The 19,715-nt window shown below is 41.8% G+C and overlaps 1 protein-coding gene across 1 annotated transcript; it reads right to left on the bottom strand.

Annotated features, from left to right (window-relative positions):
• Positions 1 to 19,156: 19,156 nt before the first annotated feature.
• LOC122659408 (secreted RxLR effector protein 161-like) lies at positions 19,157 to 19,480 on the bottom strand. The gene has a single exon (XM_043854522.1). The coding sequence runs from the start codon at positions 19,478 to 19,480 to the stop codon at positions 19,157 to 19,159; it is 324 nt and encodes a 107-aa protein (XP_043710457.1).
• Between the last annotated feature and the right edge of the window lie 235 nt (positions 19,481 to 19,715).

Consider the following 19,715-nt stretch of genomic DNA (forward strand, 5'->3'; position numbering starts at 1 on the left):
TCCCTGCAACACAAACCTAAGCTATTGGGCATGCTCCTCTTCACTTTTAGAATAAGCCAAAATGTCATCGATGAATACAATGACAAACTTGTCCAGAACATTGTGGAACACCCTATTCATCATGTCCATGAATGCAGTCGGGGCGTTGGTTAACCCGAACGACAGTACTAAGAATTCATAGTGTCCGTATCGAGTTCTAAACACCGTCTTGTGAAAGTCACTGCTCTTAATTTTCAACTGGTGGTACCCCGACCTAAGATCAATCTTAGAGAAAACTCTTGCACCTTGCAATTGATCAACCAGGTCATCGATGCGTGGTAAAGGGTATTGATTCTTGATCGTAGGTTTATTCAATTCTCGATAGTCGATGCACATTCGCATGCTACCATCCTTCTTCTTCACGAACAACATAGGTGCTCCCCAAGGAGACATGCTAGGTCGAATGAGCCCTTTCTTCAACAAATCTTGTAATTGGACCTACAATTCCTTTAATTCTATAGATGCCATTCGGTATGGTGCCTTGGATACCGGTGCTCCACCAGGAATCAAATCAATTACGAACTCCGTTTCACGATCAGGCGGTAGCTGGGCCAGATCTTATGGGAAGACGTCGGGAAATTCTCTAATGACATCAAGTTCTTCCAAAGGCTTAATCCTTGCCTCGGTGTCCATCACCGTGGCCAAATATCCTTGACATCCTTCATTCAACAACTTTCACGCCTGGAGGATGGATAGAGTTATCCTTTTGGGCTTTTTCATCAGTTCACTTTGGTAGGTGAAAACCGAGCCATCATCCAACTTGAATGTGATCTTCTTCTCAGCACACATGACGTTCGCCCCATAGGCGGATAGCCAATCCATGCCTAGTATCACGTTAAAGTCCTTCATGTCGAACTTGATCAGTCGGGCGATTAAGTTCTTCCCATAAATTTCCACCGAACAGCGGTCGTTAACTTCCTTTAGGCTCACGACACTGCCGGTTGGTGTGCTAACTACTAAATTGTGCCCAATGTCTCTTGGTTGGTTGGTCATCCTACTCGCAAAAGTGTTGGAAACAAAAGAGAGGGACGCACCAGAGTCGAATAACACTCACGCGGGGGCGAACAAGACAATCAGGGTACCTAGGGTTTGGTATAGAATAAGGACGCAATTATTTCTTGCATCCATAGGTTAATTCCTATAATTTAGCAGTGTTAGGCAGACTTACCTATCATCACCTCAGGATTCGCCTCTGCTTCTTCATTGGTCAGCGCAAACACTTTTCCTTGCATCTGATTGTCCCGTGGCTGAAAGGGGGGAGCGTGGGTCTGGTTTGGCGGGTATGTGTTGTATTCACAGTGTATGCATTCTCTGGCCATGTGCCTTGCTTTGTGGCACATGTAGCATCTGTTGGACAACACGGCTAGTGAAGAGGCTTGGCTTGCTTGGCTCGTTGCAGGTCGGGCTGGCAGAGCTGCAGTTGTCGCATGGCTTAAAGTGGGTTGGGCAAGTCGGCTGCAAGTGGGGCAAAAAGGGGTTTGGCCCACATCTTGCCATCGATACTAAGTCGGGCTGGGGCTCAAACTAGTTCCTCAAAAAACCTTGTTCGATAGTCCGAAGTTTTGATAGTTGCTTGTTCTCTTGCCCAAGCAGGGCAACATTGTAGCCTTCTCTTTCTCCTTCAATCTGTCCTTCATAGTCTTCGCCTTGTCGACCATTTGAGCGTAGTCCTGAATATCTAGGACCGACAGAATAGACCCGATCTCTGGTTTGAGTCCTTTTTCAAACTTCTTTGTTTTACTAGCTTCCCCGTTCATATGTTCCAAGGCAAAAGCAAATAAATCTTCAAACTATTATTGGTAATCTAGCACGGTCGTGGATCCTTGCAAGAGAGCAGAGAACTCGGCTTCCTTCTTGTCTCTAAAACTCTCGGGGAAATAGTTCTTAGAAGACTTCTTTGAATTGCTCCCAGGTGGGATTAGGATGAACTGCTTCCAAATTAGGCTTGGTTGCCTTCCACCATGCTTCCACCTCGTTTTACAGCTGATATCTAGCACATATCAGTTTCACACATCCGTACACTCAAGTACGTCAAATGCCTTCTCCAAGGCGCTAATCCACCTTTCCGACTGCATCGCCTCAGAATTTAATTTAGAAAACGCGGGCGGCTGGAGCATCTTGAGTCTCTCCATCACTTTAGCTGTGGAGCCTTTTGCCACATGTTGGAGCATAGGTGGTGGAAATTGTATGGGCCGGTTGGGTGGTGGTGGTGGCACTGCTCGTTGTTGCATCATGGTCGAGAACTGTGTAGACATTTGGCCCAGCAACTCCTGTTGTTGTTGCATGGTTCACATCATAGTGGTCACGATGGTGTTCACCTCTCCAGTTGTCATTCCTGGTTGAGGTGCAGTCACAGTAGCTTGGGCAGTCATTGGTGCCGCATTTGGGACGACTCGTGGTACCCTCGGCAAAGTAACCAATACCTTAAAATTCTGAGCTTCGGCTTCGTCTGGTAGCTCAACTTCTGGAACAAATCGAGGGCATCTTCCACGATGACCACCCCAATTGGATCTAGTATTGACCATGATTGATTTCTGAAAGAAGCTTTATGTTCAATAATCCCACACCCTTATCGGGAAAAATTTATAATTCTCAACTATCACATGTAAGTTTCCATTTCTACAGTTTTAATGTAATAATGCAAGCATTCCAATAAGAAGTGGTAACTATCAAGGATATTTCTAGCTAAATTACCGTTGCTAAGAGTTTTATGTATGTAATGTGTTTTAAGCCATGGTATGTTATGAAAGATGACAAATTAAAGATTTATGTTAATCAGTGGCTATTTAGTCTATACCTGTACCTAGCATGCGAGTCTCTCCAACCTCTTCCCAGTCATAAAAGCCTGTATATGTAGGTATCCTATATCGCTCCTAACCTCCTCTGCTAGGCAAGGTAAATGGCACGATCCGCTGCACCACTAGTGTCTGCAAGTGTTAGGTAAACAATCAATTGCTTCTCTGCCCAGGACTGAATTTCTTGAATCCAAGCTAATCTCTTTCTCAGTCGCCTTATGTAGAGCATGTTGCTGGGGTCTCCAAGCCCGAACAACACGATCAGGTCTTGCCATGGAGAAGTTCTAGGTATCAAGCTTCTATGGTTACCTTATCTCATAATCATGCTTAACACTATGGGAAATTAAAACAACATGGTCAGGAAGTTAAATGGATCAGCTTGAGGTTGCACATAATGTCACAGTGTCCTATTGGGTCTAACACACCACTCAGGTAGGGACTTGCAGTGGATAAATTTATTATTTCTCCCTATAACCTATTGTGTTTGCCCTTGATTTGGTTAGGCTATGAGTATGGTATGACCTATATGCAGGCATAGTGTCATAGGTAATATCTAAATTCTGGTAATACTGCAGCTACACACTGCCATACATTCCTATGTATCTATGTTTGGATTTTCACACACATCACCCACACAGAGGTCCATACAACCAAGGTTATATACATTACCTTATGCATAATATTCATGCCCGAAACAGGCTGTAAAAAAAAAAATTCCAATTTGCCTTGCATTTGCTTATTTGTTTATCATACATTATATGCATATCTTGTATATTACTTATTATTATTATTTATATTATATTATTATTATTTTTTTTGAGTTTATTCACATTACCCACTAAATGCTTTAAGGGACTTAATTGTACCATTACAATGTAGGAAACATAAGCCCATTCCATAAAAATCTCATTACTGCTGTTTTTTCATTCTTTGGGCGTTTCACTAGGCGTTTGGCTCAATCGCCCAGAGAATCGGGTCTTAGATATAACAATTCGAGAGCTCTAATTTTCATTCCAAATTTCATTTTGAGGGCTCCAAACCACCAGGGCTGTGCTCCAAAGGGTTCCTAGGCTATTTCTCCACCAATTGCAAGCATTCAATCAAGTTCCCTGCGCATCTACGCGAGCCAAAGGTAAGTTTTTGGTACTTCCTATTCCTATTCACAATGTTGTCCCCATTTTTCTTCTCTTTTGTTTGGTCTTTACTGTTTATGCCCTAATTCTCTATTCTTCTTCCTCTTACCTTGTTACAACCATGTCTTCGAGTGGCAAACACAGCACGGCAAGGAAGGCAGTGATCCACAAGCGCCTGTGTTCAGACCCACTGCCATCTTCACCATCGGTAGTTCCTTCTCCATCACCCGAAGAGGATTCCTCATCCGAAGAACTGGAATTCGATCGATACTGGTTCTCCCTGTACGAGCATTCACAGGATTGGGTGAAGTTTTCCTCTAAAAACATAGTGAATGGGAGGGTGGTGCAAGTAGATGACTTCCACCAGTACGAACTCTATGCCAAGTTCAATGCCCTAGGTTGGGCCTATCTCCTACATAGCCGTGCTACCCAAACCTGGTTCAGTATTTCTACTGTAACCTTGTACCAGCTTCTAGGGTGCAAGGATTTGGCTTAGAGAGTAGGGTCAAGGGGACTAACATGAAATTTACCCCGACCATTTTGGTGGAGATTTTGGGATTATCGGATACAGGTGACTGGTGCTTTTACAAACCTAGGGTGGATATTTCTGACATGTTTTCCTTGGAGACTAGGAGGATGGTCTTCAAAGCTCTGACTGGGGTCGAACAGACTCCAAAATCTAAGGGGGACTACAAGCCCACTGCCAGAATTATAAGCAGGTGCATATCCTATAATATCTACCCCAAGGGTGGGAACCGGGGCAGCATTTTTATGCTTCGGGCATATATTACCTATTGTTTGCTGAGAGCAGGCAAGGGGGGTCCAGTGATCAACCTCCCTTACTTACTTATGCAGGTGATGCTCTATCATGCCCAGAACCCATTTGATGGGAACTTGCCCTATGGGAGATTCCTGACCCAGGTGTTCCTATACTTCGGGGTTTCTCTTGCTGGTGAGTACGAGGGAGGAGATAGGTCGAAGCCTATCAGCAAAACCTCCATCCAGAAGATGAAGATGCAGGGGGAGCCAGAGAGCAACTCAGAGTTCGAGGAGGAGGAGATGGAGGAGGGACACGAGGCAGCAGAGGGGGCTGGAGTGGGTGAGCAGGAGGGTGACCCAGTGGATCCTGGTACACAGTTTATGGATCTGCCTCCCTATAAGCCTACAGGAGCTTCCAGTTCATAGGTACCACCTCAGGCGCCTGAGTCTTATGGTTTGGCTAACATGATGGCAAAGTTCTGAGGTCTCCACACTCAGCTTGCCTAGATGTCATCATGGATGGACCAGGGTTTCACTTCCCTGGAGGTGAGAGTAGGTTTCGTCGAGTAGCTCCTTGATTTCTGGGATTCCTACTACTGGGTTAACTCACGACAGGCTCGGCCTCCACAAAGCGATGATCCACCGCAGGAGTAGTTCCTCCTGGCTTGAGTATCTTACCTTAGATTTGGTCTTTTACTTCAGCTTTACTTCTGCTTTACTTCTTATAGTTTTTTTTTTTTTGTCATGGCTTATGTAGTCCTTTGTTTCCAGTCTTTATCTTTTGTTTATTTCCCTACTGGTTGTATCTGGAAGTAGTGCTTCCAACTTGGACATCTATGTAATGGCTTCCACCATATTTTGAATTTTATTAAATCTTATTGCTAGTGTTCTTTCTTTCTTTATTGTTCATTATTTATATTTGCCCCCTGTTAATTTAATTATTACATGTTTAACTTCTTGTGAGTTGTTAATCCGATTTTGCTGTCCGTGAATGTAAAAAGAGTTTCTCGCTCTGATACCAAGCTCTGTCACACCCCAAACCACCCCCTGGGAGGATTAAGTAGGTGACCTGAATTGCACTGTAGCAATCCGTCAAACCCCAAGGATCTAGAAGCTGTTAGTCCATTCACAGACACACACATCCACAATAATACAAGATGTAAAACATAGAGTGCTACAGAAAGCTATATATACATTAAGCTTGAAAGGAAACAAAGGAAGCAAATATATACAACAACATTGTTTTAGTTCTCTCTCTCTCTCTCAGAACATCAGCAGTCCCAACTCTATTTGACCTAGCTTTACAAAAGAATATAAACAGGGCAAGGTAACCCGAGCCCCAAAACAAAGCTGTACAAAAGAGGGAACTCCAACAAAAACATAAAAGAGTTCCACAGTCAAAACAGAGTCAATTGCACCCCCTCACGGGTCTTCCTCCGCTATCACTGAAAATACTCGGACCAGCGGTATGACCTTCGTCTGAGTCCATACCAATATTGTCCTAACAACCAAAGCCTGTCTCTGGGAGATAAGCCTCCCCGCCACAGTGACATCCACCTGCAAGATCATCTAACAAAAATAGATACAACAGAGTGTGAGCTACGAATGAAATATCACCACACATGCACATGCAAGCACAACCATATGAGTCCTACATGAGGTGCAGTCATTTTATTTATTAACCACCTAACATCACAACTAAGGCGAGTAAGTGCTACTACAATCCCCAATACATGTATCCCTGGTGCAGGCTTTTAACCCCTTCCCGTGATACACCCATTGAGTTGTCGGAAAGGACCTATTAGCTCCCGCATCAGTCACTAAGGTCAGCCTGACCAGCCCTCTGGGATTAACTTGTGAGGCATCCATCTTCTTTTCACATATCATATTTCTTTCTCTGACTTATAGCCCCTTAACCACCTTTTCGGTGCATAACATTTCCATTTCTTTTCTCTTTTCATTTCTTTTCTTTTCTTTTCTTTTTTTCTTTTTCTCTTTCATATGCTCACTCTCACAGGCATCCAACACCTTAACCCCTGTTGGCAAGGGTGCGTAGCACGGGTGATGATACTCTAACCCAATGCATCTATATGGCATAGTATGAGTCGAGTGGTGTCAACCGCATCCCATTCTACGAGCTACCACATGCCTCATTTCCAAGCCGGCTACGGCACCTAGTCTAGCATTTCACATACAAGTATTCATTGTTCATTCTCAGTATTCACCAGTCAAATAATCTTTACTTAACAGAATACACAGTATTTGAAATAAGTAAACAAAATAAAAGCATCATTGTAATTTTCCATGACTCGTTAGCCATGTTGCATTTACACACACGGTGTAATTTCACTCCCCTTATTCTAGTCCTACTGGTTCAGCTGTCGGCTCGGTCCCGGTTGGTATCTAACTGTGCACCTCAAGCACGGGATCAAAACCTAATCTATCGGATCATAAAGTTTATTAAATAATGTTTAAAATTACATTAATGTCCTAGACTGGTTCTAGGCATAATTACACTGACTTTGTATTTACACAGGTGTTACTTAGAATTCTCTGGGTCTTACACTAGGCTTTCAGGTCTATCTCTCGGTGCATCATCCAGAGATGTGAGATTTACTTGACTTGGTAATTTTACATCATAGCCTGCCTATGCATGGCCCAAACAACCACTCAAACCAATGCCAAGGTCAATAGCCCAGCTGAAACCAATCCTGGGCATGGTTACTTGGCCCTATGGGGCCCACTTAAGTATCCAGGGTATAGATGACAACAAGGTCAAGTGGAGAGGGGTATTTTGATCATTTACCACCCCCCATCACACTGCCCTAGGTCCACTAGTGAGGGTCCAAAAGGGGAGAACATAATCTGAGCCCAATTGATATCTCTGGGCGTTTCACTAGGTGTTTGGGCCAATCGCATAGTGCATCGCCCACAGCCTGTTTAACATGGGTTTGAGCTCATTTTCTTGAATTTTACAGCAGGGGCTGCCATGATCTCGAGCAGGGATGCTAAGGGGATGTCCATAGACCATAGTTAAGGTAAAATTCATTGGTCTAATTGGATTTGGGTTTGATTTTCCCATTTGGAAGCTAGGGGAGCTCTGACAGCACAGGGACAGGTTATCCAGGCTGAGCTCAGGCTCATGGATCCAGCTTTGGCTGCATGCAAGGCTTGTTTTACATGTATTTACATGTTATAACACTGATCCTATGCTAAGGTATGCAAGGATCTCATTGCATGCAGAGATCCATGCCCAGACTGCCTGTTCTAGGTGCAAATATGTTGTACAGTCAAGCATAGAGACTGACTTCAGTCTCAGCTGCAGAAACAGCAGCATATCGCTTCAGTCTATGATCAGATCTTGCATGCAATGGTTATGCATGCTAGATCTGAACCTTCCCAAGGCATCCCAAGGGGTGTTCTGGGCATTACTTCAAGGGTGCAACAATCAGACTAAAGAACAGCGGTCAAGCAAAGTGAACGCCAGTATTCAGAGACTGGGTTCATTACCTGGATCTTGTATGCAAGTTGGTTCAGTGCCAAAGATAACCCAGATCACACGTTCCTTCTTCTCTCTTCCCTTTCCTTCTCTTCTTCTTCCTTCTCCTTCTCTTTCTCTCTTTCTATTTCAGCTACAGCAGCAGGAAACGAATATGGGAGTAGGTCCCTCCCTATTTATAATGCTAGGATGACTAAGGTCTATTTGGTCTTAGGTCCTATTCCGAAGAATGCATTTTTGAGTGCATTCTAGGCCATTCTAGCTGCACTGGTGGGGTCCACATGGTTCCAGGGGTGGGTAATGGTTCCTAAAATTTCCATCTATCCCTAGAGGGTGTTCATGGTCTGTATGGGTGGTCCCCTGGTGTCTAGAGTCCAAATAAGCAGTTTCAACCACTCTAGGCGATTCTCTGGGCCTTTAGGCCAATCACCCAGTGCATCGCCCAAAGAATATAGCTTTGCTATTTTGGCCTTGGGCTTGCACAAGTGCTTGGCCTATGGCTTGGGCATTGCACCAACACCCCTTCTAAGGTCTGACACACATCTGAACAAGTGTGGGCCCCACATATTTGGGTAGGAGAGCGAGTACCTAGAGTTTAAGCTCTACATTAGGCTGAGAGTTGTGTAGTTATATGGGTCTGCAACCCATCGTCTAACAGGCATATAGGATGACATCCTCGGGGGTTCTCCACTGATTTCAACCACTGGAGTGATGCTCCACAGTGTGTTTGGGTGATTGTTCACAGGTTCCTGTCCTTCATCCAAAATCCCAGTCAATCAGGGGCAGGTTTGACACAATCAACATCAGAATAGACCCTCAAGAGAGGAGTTAGATGAGTATAATAAGCTATGGAGGAGAGCGCCCTTGATATAGTGAAGAATCCAAAGAACAACAACAAAATGAGTGGATAGAGGTGCAATCATAAATTGATTGACTAGTGACTGTCAAGTACACAAGACTACCAACAACTTAATAGTAGAGGATAGCATCAACCAAAGATTCTCCATTAGTTGCTCGTAACTTGGTGCTTAATTCAAGAAAAGTATCGAATCAACTATTTTCTTATCGGTGATCCCTGCTTGAGACAATAGTTAAAACGCATACTTGGTCTGAGACAAGAATATCCATCTGAGACAAAGAAAAGTTCAAGGCTAAGAAAATAATGCAACAACCCAAGATCCTTTACTTAAAAAGGCTAAAGATAAATATTTTAAGGATTGTATACCAAAAATGTTATACCCTATATAATAAGCATATCATCCACATGAAGCAGTAAAAGTATAGTCCTATAGGCCGTATGACGAATAAATATAGCATTGTCATATGGGCTTGATGAGAAACCAATCTTAGAATTTGTAGAGTTAAACTTAGCAAGCCAAGCCCATGGAGCTTATTTAATACCATATAGAGCATATCGTAAATGACACACCTAATAAGGGTAATAAGGATATCCTGGCGGTGGTTTTATATACACCTCTTCCTAAAGATCACTATTTAGGAAGACCTTTTTTACATCCATTTAAATAGAATGATGGAGGATCATGAGCAACAATGGAGGAGCCATCCGATGTCGATGGATAGGTAGATGGAGCGAAAGGTAGCAGTAGGAGTGGCCGTGAAATCATGGGTTTGGAACTTTGGATCATGATATTAAATTCTTCTGGATAAAAATCCATTGATAAATTTGTGGGAGCCATCAAACACATTTGTATTTGCAGAGAATAAGGGGTGGGGTGGTGGGGTAGGGTTGTAGAGGGAAAAAGGTTTGGGTTGTACTACGAGGAGGAAGAAGAAGAAGAAGAGACGAGGGAGAAGATGTGGGAAGAAGAAGGATGGATGGAGGCCCTGGGGGCAAGAGGAAGAAGACGAAGATCGGTTGGGAGGAAGAAAATGATCACGTCGATTCACTTCATTGTCCCATAGATAAAACCATCTAAAAACAGGAAAAATACTATATTGACTAAATTTGTAAAGTCTAAGTCAATTTGGTAAAAAAAATTGAAAAGTATGTAATCTTATTAGGAAAATTATCATCGCCACCCCCTGAGTTACACCCTTATTTTAATGCAACCCCACTAAGTACCCAAATATCAAAATGAACCCCAAATCTAACGGGGTTAACTGTGTGAAATACAAATTAATAAAATACTCTCTACACTAAAACATAAAAAGCCCAGCCCCACCACACTTTCCTACCATTGGACTTCAAACCTGTGAAGGAAAATAAGGCACCTGACCTCCATCTTCCATCCTTGCGACCAACACACCGGAGAACCTTTAAGAGTCTGACCAAAACTCAAAGTACAGACCTATTCCTCTCAACTCTTTATCAACACACTTCCTATACTCTAATCTCTCTCCACTAGACCTTTCAATTGCAAAACTCAAAGAACTGAATACCTTGGGATAACTCTCTTCTCCAAGCTAAACTTGAGAATTTGTGGGGGCATTTTCTTCAGCAAGAAGTCCATTTGTCCCCTTATCTTATTCTCAGACAGCAACAAAAATCAAATGGATTTTTGCTACTGAAGAATCATTTTGGCTTAAAAAATCTAGACAGGATTATATCCATGATGGGTACCGAAATACTAAATATTACCACTCTATTGCAAAAGTTAATTTGCGAAAATGGTCCATCAAATTCATTTTTGATAACTTAGGAAATAGAGTTGAAGATCTCTAAGGCATAGCATCCAATTTTTCAAATCATCTGTCATCCATTTTCCAAACCTCTAATCCTTTGGACTCAAGTTTCATTGAATGTTTATTTGAAAACAAAATTGACCAACATACTAGTCTTATTCTTTCTTCACCTCCAACTATGGATGAAATTTGAAATACTGTCTTCTCCATTGGGGCTGTTAAGGCCTTAGGATCAGATGGTTTCCAGGCTTACTTTTATCATAAATTTTGGGAAGTCATACAATTTGATGTGTTTTCTTTTGTTCATAATTTTTTTTCTTCCTTTGAGATTCCGGATGGTTGTAATCATACTCTGCTTGCAATGATACCAAAGAAAGAGGAGGCCTATATTGCTTCAGAGTTCAGGCGTATAAGCTTATGTAATGTCTCTTATAAAATCTTAGCCAAACTCTTGGCTAATAGGTTAAGAGGATCTCTATCCTCCATCATCTCCCCTTTTCAGGTTGCCTTTATTCCTTGCCGTCAAATTGCTGACAATATTTTCTTGGCTCAGAAAAATTTTCACTATCTCAATCATAAGAAAGGCAAATCTGGTTTCATGGCCATTGAACTTGATATGGCTAAAGCCTATAATAGGGTGGAATGGTCTCTTACATGCAATCTCTTCAAATATTTAGGGTTTAATGATTGTTGTATCTCATTAATCATGTCTCTGATCTCTACGTTCACTTTCTCTTTCAAGGTTGTGGGGAGTCCTATTGGTTATATCAAACCAAGTCGGGGGGGCTCAAACAGGGTTGTCCCTTAAGCCCCTACCTTTTCTTGCTTACCATGGATGTTCTCTCCAAGCTCCTTGCCGCTTATAGAGAATTCAATCTCTTTAAATGGATCAAGATAGCTCAACGAGCCACAGAGATTACCCATCTTCTGTTTGTAGATGACACCTTGGTGTTTTGCAGGGCTTCTGAGGATGATATTCTTACTATCAAAGCTGTTTTAGATCTCTTTTCAGATATTTCTGGTCAAGAAATAATTTTTTCCAAAAGTGAGGTGTATTTCAGTAAAAATGTGGATTTTGATTCTAAAAGGAGGAAATGTCTCCTCAATCAAAATACCTTGGTACCAATCTGATTCATAAAAAATCAAAGGTTAAGGAATTAGACCCCTTAGCCCAAAGAATTAGTTCTAAACTTTCTTCTTGGAAATCTGGCTTTCTCACTTATGTTGGCTGAAGAATCTTAATTCAGTCTGTCCCTGCTTGATGTTTTTTATTTCCAAAATCTACATATCTTGCTCTAGACTCCATATGTTGTAGATTCTGGAATGGTGATTATGCGAACCAAAAGAAAAGCCTTCACCCTATCAATTGGGATAAAATTTGTTCTCCCATTTCCAAGGGAAGTATGGGATTAAGAAAGGCTTTTACCACAATAGAGCCCTCATTTTAAAACAAGGGTGGCGCCTCCTATCAGAGGCAAACTCAATTTGGGCCAGAACCATAAAAGGCAAATATTTCCCTCGGACTTCTTTTTCACCCTAAAACGCTGAGGAAAAAGGGATCCTGGACCTGGAATAGTATTGCCTCTCTTCTACCCACCCCAAAAGAATTAGTTTGGATTAAAATTAGATCCGAGTCATTGACTCATTGCTGGTTTGACCCATGGATTCCTTCTCTACAAGGAAAGTCCTTACCTTCTATTTCTCCTCCCCCCCCCCCCCCTCTTCCAATTTTTTGATGGTTTCTGATCTTACTCTAGAGTTAATTTTAATTGGAATTCTACTTTGCTCAGGACTAACTTTCCTTCTAATGTTTTGGAAGCAATCACTAAAATCGACCTACCAGATTCTAATGATCTTTGGAGATGCTCGTTAACTGCTACCAGGAAATTTTCTACTCGAAAGGCTACCAGAATTTTTCACCAACAGCTCATCAACCTTTACTTTCTAAATGGTGGCGATTTTTCTAGAAATTGAATCTCCTTCCCAAATTTTAGAATTTCTTTTGGCATGTCTTGCATGCAGGACTTCCTGTCAAAGAATCTCTCTCAAAATGGATGGCAATCGACCCTACATGTCATTTATGCGGTTATTGTGAGGAATCCATTTGGCATCTTCTTCTTTCATGTGATTGGACTAAGCGTATCTGGGCTTCTGGCCCCCTTGGATTGAGAACCGAGCTTCTCTCTAGCCCTTCTGTCATTCAGTTGTGTGTCACCTACTTCACATCCCAGAGTTTGGACAAACAATCCTCTATTTGGTTTTTTTCAATTTTTATTGTAACGTGCTACTATATTTGGATTGTTCGGAACAATGTATTGCTTGGAGTAGCGACAGATGACCCTATTTTGGTTATCCAATCTGTAATTTGGTTATCTAATTTAAGCAATTCCCTCCTCACCAACTCTACAATATCACAGGATGAATCTCCTACCCCTCCCCCTTCCACCTTCCTCTACTTATTCGATGGAATTATTGGTAACTAATCAGAACTTTGATTATCCTATTTTACTTTGTGCAGAAATTTCTGAAAATGCTTTAGGATTAACAGGATGGGCTTTTTGGTTTTTGTTAGCTGGTCAGGATGCACTAATCTCCGTAGGTTTTTCTCAATCAAAAGATGGAATGGAAGCTGAACTCCATTGCATCATTGAGGGATGGAAATTTCGCATACATATGAAGGTGGCCCTTAAAGATATTTAGTGCTGCAATAGCAAGCTCAATGTCCTCCTTCACCCTAATGCTAGTACTATAGTTCCCTGGAAGCTTATTGATAGATTTTTTGAACTTGCAGATCTTACTAGTAATTTTACTAGTCGTAAATTCCAGTGGTGTAAAGATGAGAGACTCCTTTCTTTTACCAAACAGCTAGCCTATAAAGCTCTAAAAAAACATATGTAATCTTTTCTATGTTTTATAATATATCTTTTCTCTTTTGCCCGTCCAAAAAAAAAAAAATACACCAGGGATACATCCTAAACGCCGAGACAGTATCATCTTCAGACAAACCCCAACTTCCAAAAGCCTGCAATTTATGCTTCCATGTTAATTCATTCAATGATGATAACACAACGAGAGCAATCACAAACGGGCATCTCGAAGGGTCAAAACCCATTTGCTTAATTTCCCCAATCCTCTGTTTGAACTTATTATTTTTAGGTGTAACAGTTTTGGAATAGTAAGTTAGTAATGTCAGGATATTAGACTCAGACACTCCATTTTCTCTCCATGTTCTAATATTTTGAGCCAGATTCTACATATTACATTTGAAGAAATAGGTTTGACATTTTAAAGCAATAACAAAATTCTCCACAGTCCCAATTAAACTATTGAAGAAAATAAAAGCATGGATGATTTGGTTACAATAGCCCTTATAATTGCTAACAACACCTAACAAAGGCTATGTATAACCCCAGCCATAGAGCACAACAAACAACAACTAGAGAACCTCTATCGCATGGCATCAATTTAGGGTTCAATACCAGAAAATAAACTGAATTCAAGAACAACAGTAAGAAATAAGGGAAAGGGTTACCATCGATTAGAGGTCTTGAGGGACGGAATTGGTCCTCAAAATCTCAGGTCAAGCTGATGACTAAATTCTGAGATATCCCAATTCTTGATTTAAAGTTCAGTTGAGGAGATTTCTGGTAGTGGCCACACCAGACATTAGAACACCTCCAAATTCTTGTTGAGTCGGGCTTCCTATGGGGGGATTAGAACCTCAAAACTTGGGCAACAACTGATGACTATCTTGGAAGACAGATGGTCTTAAAGGTTTCAGCAAGGAACCTTCATGAACTTGAGTCACAAGTGGTTGAATGCTTCCTTTAATCAGCAACATTGTTCAACAACAACTTGGACTCTTCGATGGCGACTTCAATGCATCAACCAACAGCCTCAATAGAGACTCAATTGATCTCAGATGGACAAAAAATAAAGCTTTGAATGGGGGTATTGATCGGGGAAGAGAATGGGGAAAAGGATACCTCTTCTCATCTCTCACCTCTGCAACTGCCATCGTGAACGGTTGGTTTCAGAGGTGAGCGGTTGGTTGCAAAGGTGAGGCGGTTGTAGATGGGAAGGCTCCTTCGTTAAATTGAAGAAGAAGAAGAACTTGCTTCACTTGTTTTAATTGGAGGGGTATAATAACAGTCTTTAAGACTAATATTACCTGTTGACATCACCACTTAACAACACTATACATTAACCCCATTAGATTTTGGGTTCATTTTGATATTTGGGTACTTAGTGGGGTTGCATTAAAATAAGGGTGAAATTGTTATACCCGAATCCAAAATACACCCTAATTCCGAGGCTAATTTGAATTTTCATTGGTAGGTGTTGCGACATTGCCAACTGTCGACACCTATGACCTTGGCTGTGGCAGTCATGGGAAAATTTGAGTCTGAGGTTAATCGGAACATATGAGATCCTTGCTAGAGTCGGGCTTGTAGTGTATCGGTTGCTACTTCCTCCATCATTAGAAGGTGTGCATGACGTATTCCACGTGTCCATGTTACAGAAGTACGTTCATGATCCGAGTCATATTCTATCACATGAACTTTCAAAACTCGCAGCTGACATGTCTTATAAAGAGCAGCTCGAGAAGATTTTGGACAGCAAGATGTTCACCTTCGCAATCGACCTATCTTCTATGTGAAGGTGAAATGACACAATCACATGGAAGAAGAAACATCTTGGGAAGCTGAAGTTGAAATGCAGGCAAAATATCCCTCTCTTTAACTTACAAGGTACGCCAAATTTTGGGGACGAAATTTTTTATAAGGTTGGGAGAATGTCATACCCACACCTGAGATACTAATATTATATTATAATCCTTATGCTGGTGAGTTGTTTGCAATGGTCGTCAAACCGACCCACAAGATCATTGACCAATTCACGAGTTTGACTGTTGAGGATAGATTCCTCAACCGGGAGTGGAGAAAGTTCTTCAATGATGATTTCACGGACTACTCTTCTAGTGTAATCCCTAAGAGCGAGGAGTACCAGAAGGAACATCCTGTGTCATGCCACATCGACACTTCATACCTTAGTAAAGTCAGTGTCGAAGTGAGGAAGCTTTTCGGAATCCCAGAGGACACGCCGTGATGAGCGAGGGGATCATACGAGGGGCGCATTACTAACCCTAATTATTACTTGTTCTCACTCCCCTTAAAGTCCTTGAAGTACGGGTCAGATCCAGGAGCCAAACATGGAGTGAAAAGCCAATATTCTATGGGCGGATGAAAGGGCGATTACAAGACTATTGTTACACCCGACCTTGCATCCGCCAGTGCTGTTGAACCTCTTTGCGATGGTTTTCGTGTGGGACCCACTTGTCCTGTGTCCCAGACACTTTAGGTTGGTATCCCCAGGCATTGTGGACCCTATCCCTAACTTTACAAACCATGTGGGGTCAAGTAGGTGGGCCCACATAGCCCACCCTAACCTTTAAAGAGTTTTAAGCGTAAAGGGACCCAACAAAATAGGCCCTTAGGTCCTTTTTAATTAAAAAGGGGCTGAGCTCTTGAGCTCATTCTCATTTCTCCAAAAACCAAATCATGGAGAAGGGAAAGAAGAGAAAAGAAGAAAAGAAGAAAAGAGAGGAAGAAGAAGAAGAAGATGAAGAGAAGGGGGGAGGGAAGAAAGGGAGCCCTTGTTGTCCACATCCTTGTGCGCTACCCTCTCCTCACCTCTTGAAGTCCAAGCCAAAGGAAGAAGGAGAAGAAGGAAAAGAAGGAAAGAGATCAAGGGGGCTCACATAGCCTTGGCTCCTAACCCCTCCATTGGTAAGCACTCTTTCCATCTCTCCCTCTCCATTTCCCTATTGTAGTACCTAGGTTTTGGTTTTGGAGGAAAAACCCAAGTTTGGGTTGGGTAATCGAGTATCGACCATAGATGCCTTGATTCATTGTGCCATTAGGGTTAGTAGGACCCTAATGAACTTTAGAAACCATCTCTACAAGGCCTTGGAGCCATTAATGGCCTTGGGGATCGATTTGGTTGAGTTTTGGGGAAGAAAATCGTGTTCTGGGTGCAGGCGGATACACAATCGGATGCAAATCCTGTGTAAAACCACCCTTGCATCTGTACCTTTCCAAAATTGTTAAGTACTTGACCTTTGCTCATTGTTTTGACCATAACTTTGTCTATACATATCGTATCGACGCGATTCAAGTTACGTTGTAAACTAGAGTTAAAGGGCTACCTTTTATTATGAAGAAACCTTTAACCCGATTGGTGAGGAAGTCCCTCTAAAGTGGACCCAAATCTAGTTGATGTGTTTGGACAGAAACTTTAGAATTTGAGTTATACCCCGGTGACCTCGCCTACTTCGTGGTTGTTTGAGTAGACTTTTTAAGGTTTAATGGGGGTTATCTACAACCTATAGTGCCCTCTAAATATACTGATTAGGTGACCTATTGTGGCACCAAGGTCTACCCTTGATGCCCTTAAACCCCTCTCCCCCTCTTTGGTTTTGGGTTGGGAATCTTTGAAACTGGAAGTTTGATCTTGGGTTCCTCTTGGAACCCAAGGGATGGATGAACACTTGATGTTAAATCCATGATCGAATCAAATGCCTATCTCCTAATACATCTTAAGACCTTTCCCCTTTGAGCCTATGTCGTGAGCCTAGGGTTCCAGTCATTATAAACCCTAGCCTTGGACCATTTGTGTTTTAACCTTTTGATCCCTCAATCCATGGGATGTTCATGTTGCCTTAACCCTAGTGGACCCTATGACAGCCTCCCCTAGCCCTTGAGGCTTGACAATCCAAGTGGAATGGATTGGGGAGGTCAAACACTTCAAATCTCGGGTTTTAGTTTGGATGGATGCAAGGATGGTTGTAAAGTTGCTGAAGCAACCGCCTTTGAAACTATGATTACTTGAGAGTGTAGGCTTGGACAGATGCAAGGGAGGATAGCACTGTTAGATCTAAAGACATTAACATAATCTCTATGCTTCACACTGCTAAAATACAATCAACAAAATAATAATAAGAGATGTGACAATATTCTATACATGTTTCTCTCATTTGTAGAAGATCCTAGCTTTCACAACAAGATCTCTAAAGATCTACACATTGTGGTCAATAACCACATGCTCTAATGTGCCTTAAGCCTTCTACCGTCTCCTCCCAAGTATTTTTCCCTCTGGAACTTTTGTGAGTCAAGTTACAAGAATACAATGGGTAACAACAGGGACCCAGGGGTGCTATAAATAAACCCTAGACCTAACCATCCCACAATGGACGATCTGGATTAAATCCCCTTTAAGTGATTAATATGGGCCCAATAAATCAAGTTATAATAATTAGGCCCAAAACCCAACAATCTCCCACTTGGGCCAAATTATTATAAATTTCTCTTTATTGGTATGGTTAGGTCTATTACTTAAAACATCTTTGATATGACTAATAAGCAGCTCACATCGAATATCAGTAGAAAATATGCCTCAATAAATAGCATACCACTATCTGACTATCACAAATGCAACCAACTCATTAACACAAATCACCTTGGGATATAGGCAAGGTAACAAACACTATTTGTAATCACATGCAGTGTTCTTTCCTTGCAGGGCCATTCTTGATCGGAGATCAAACTATCTTGAAAACCTCACAGATAGTGAACTTTGATATTAACCATTACTTTGGCAAACCGCCCATGACTTTGATTAATACCAGACTTTGGCATGCCGCCCATGGCTAACCACCATAACTTTGGTTAAATACCACCCATAAACCATGACATGTCAGAAACAAACAATTCACTCAAATACTAGCAATCATATAAATAATCAATTGAATAGCCAATACAAAGTGAAAATAACCAACTCAAACTGAGTCATAAATAAAGCTCAAACAATGGGTACAAAACTCCCACTTAAAAGGCATATGGGTACAAAACTCTCACTAACCAAATACGTAAAAAGAGTCTACAACACCCATGCTAGACACATGTCCCCTGAAGACTCCCACAGCAAGAGCCTTGTTGAGCAGATCAGGCACCATCTATTTCGTCAAGATATGCTCAACCTCAACCTCTTTGCTGCAGACTTTCTCCCTGACAAGAATATACTTGATCTCAATATGCTTTGAGCTACTTGTCTTCTTCTTGTTCTTGGAGAAGCAAACCGCCAAGGTGTTATAACACATACTCTCAAAGGCGTGGAATCAAATCGACAACCTTCAACTCAGAAATGAAGTTCCTCAACCACACAACTTACTTTGTTGCTTCCAAAAGGGCCACAAACTCAACATGCATGGTGGATGAAGCAATGATGGTTTACTTGACATTCTTCCAAGAAATAGCTCCACCTCCCATCAAAACGATGTAGCCAGAAGTGGACTTCATGCCATTAGTACAACCATTGTAATCTGACTCAAAATAGCCAACCACCTCGAGATTCTTGCTCCTGCTAAAAACCAGCTTGAAGTCCTGTGTCCTCTGCAAGTAACGCATTACCTTCTTGGCAGCAGTCCAATGTGCCAATCTTGCATCTGACTGGAACCTCCTAAGAACATCAACTGCGAAAGTAATATCTAGATGGGTGCAGACCTGTGCATGCATCAAACTTCCTACAACAGAAGCATAAGGCTTAACCTTCATCGAGTTCCTCTTAATATCATTCCTCAGATACTGTCTTTTATTCAACTTGTCCCCTTTACTAATAGGTGCATCACTCCCGGAATGCTAGGACATGTTGAATCTCTTCAGATTTCTATCAATGTATGCACGCTGGGACAGATCGAGAAGTCCTCGCCATCTATCGTGAATAATCTCAATCCCAAGAAAATAAGTACTCTCACCTATGTCCTTCATCTCAAAGTTTTCTGAAAGAAAG

This window comes from Telopea speciosissima, chromosome 4, assembly GCF_018873765.1.
Source record: "Telopea speciosissima isolate NSW1024214 ecotype Mountain lineage chromosome 4, Tspe_v1, whole genome shotgun sequence".
In the NCBI taxonomy this organism is placed as follows: Eukaryota; Viridiplantae; Streptophyta; class Magnoliopsida; order Proteales; family Proteaceae; genus Telopea; species Telopea speciosissima.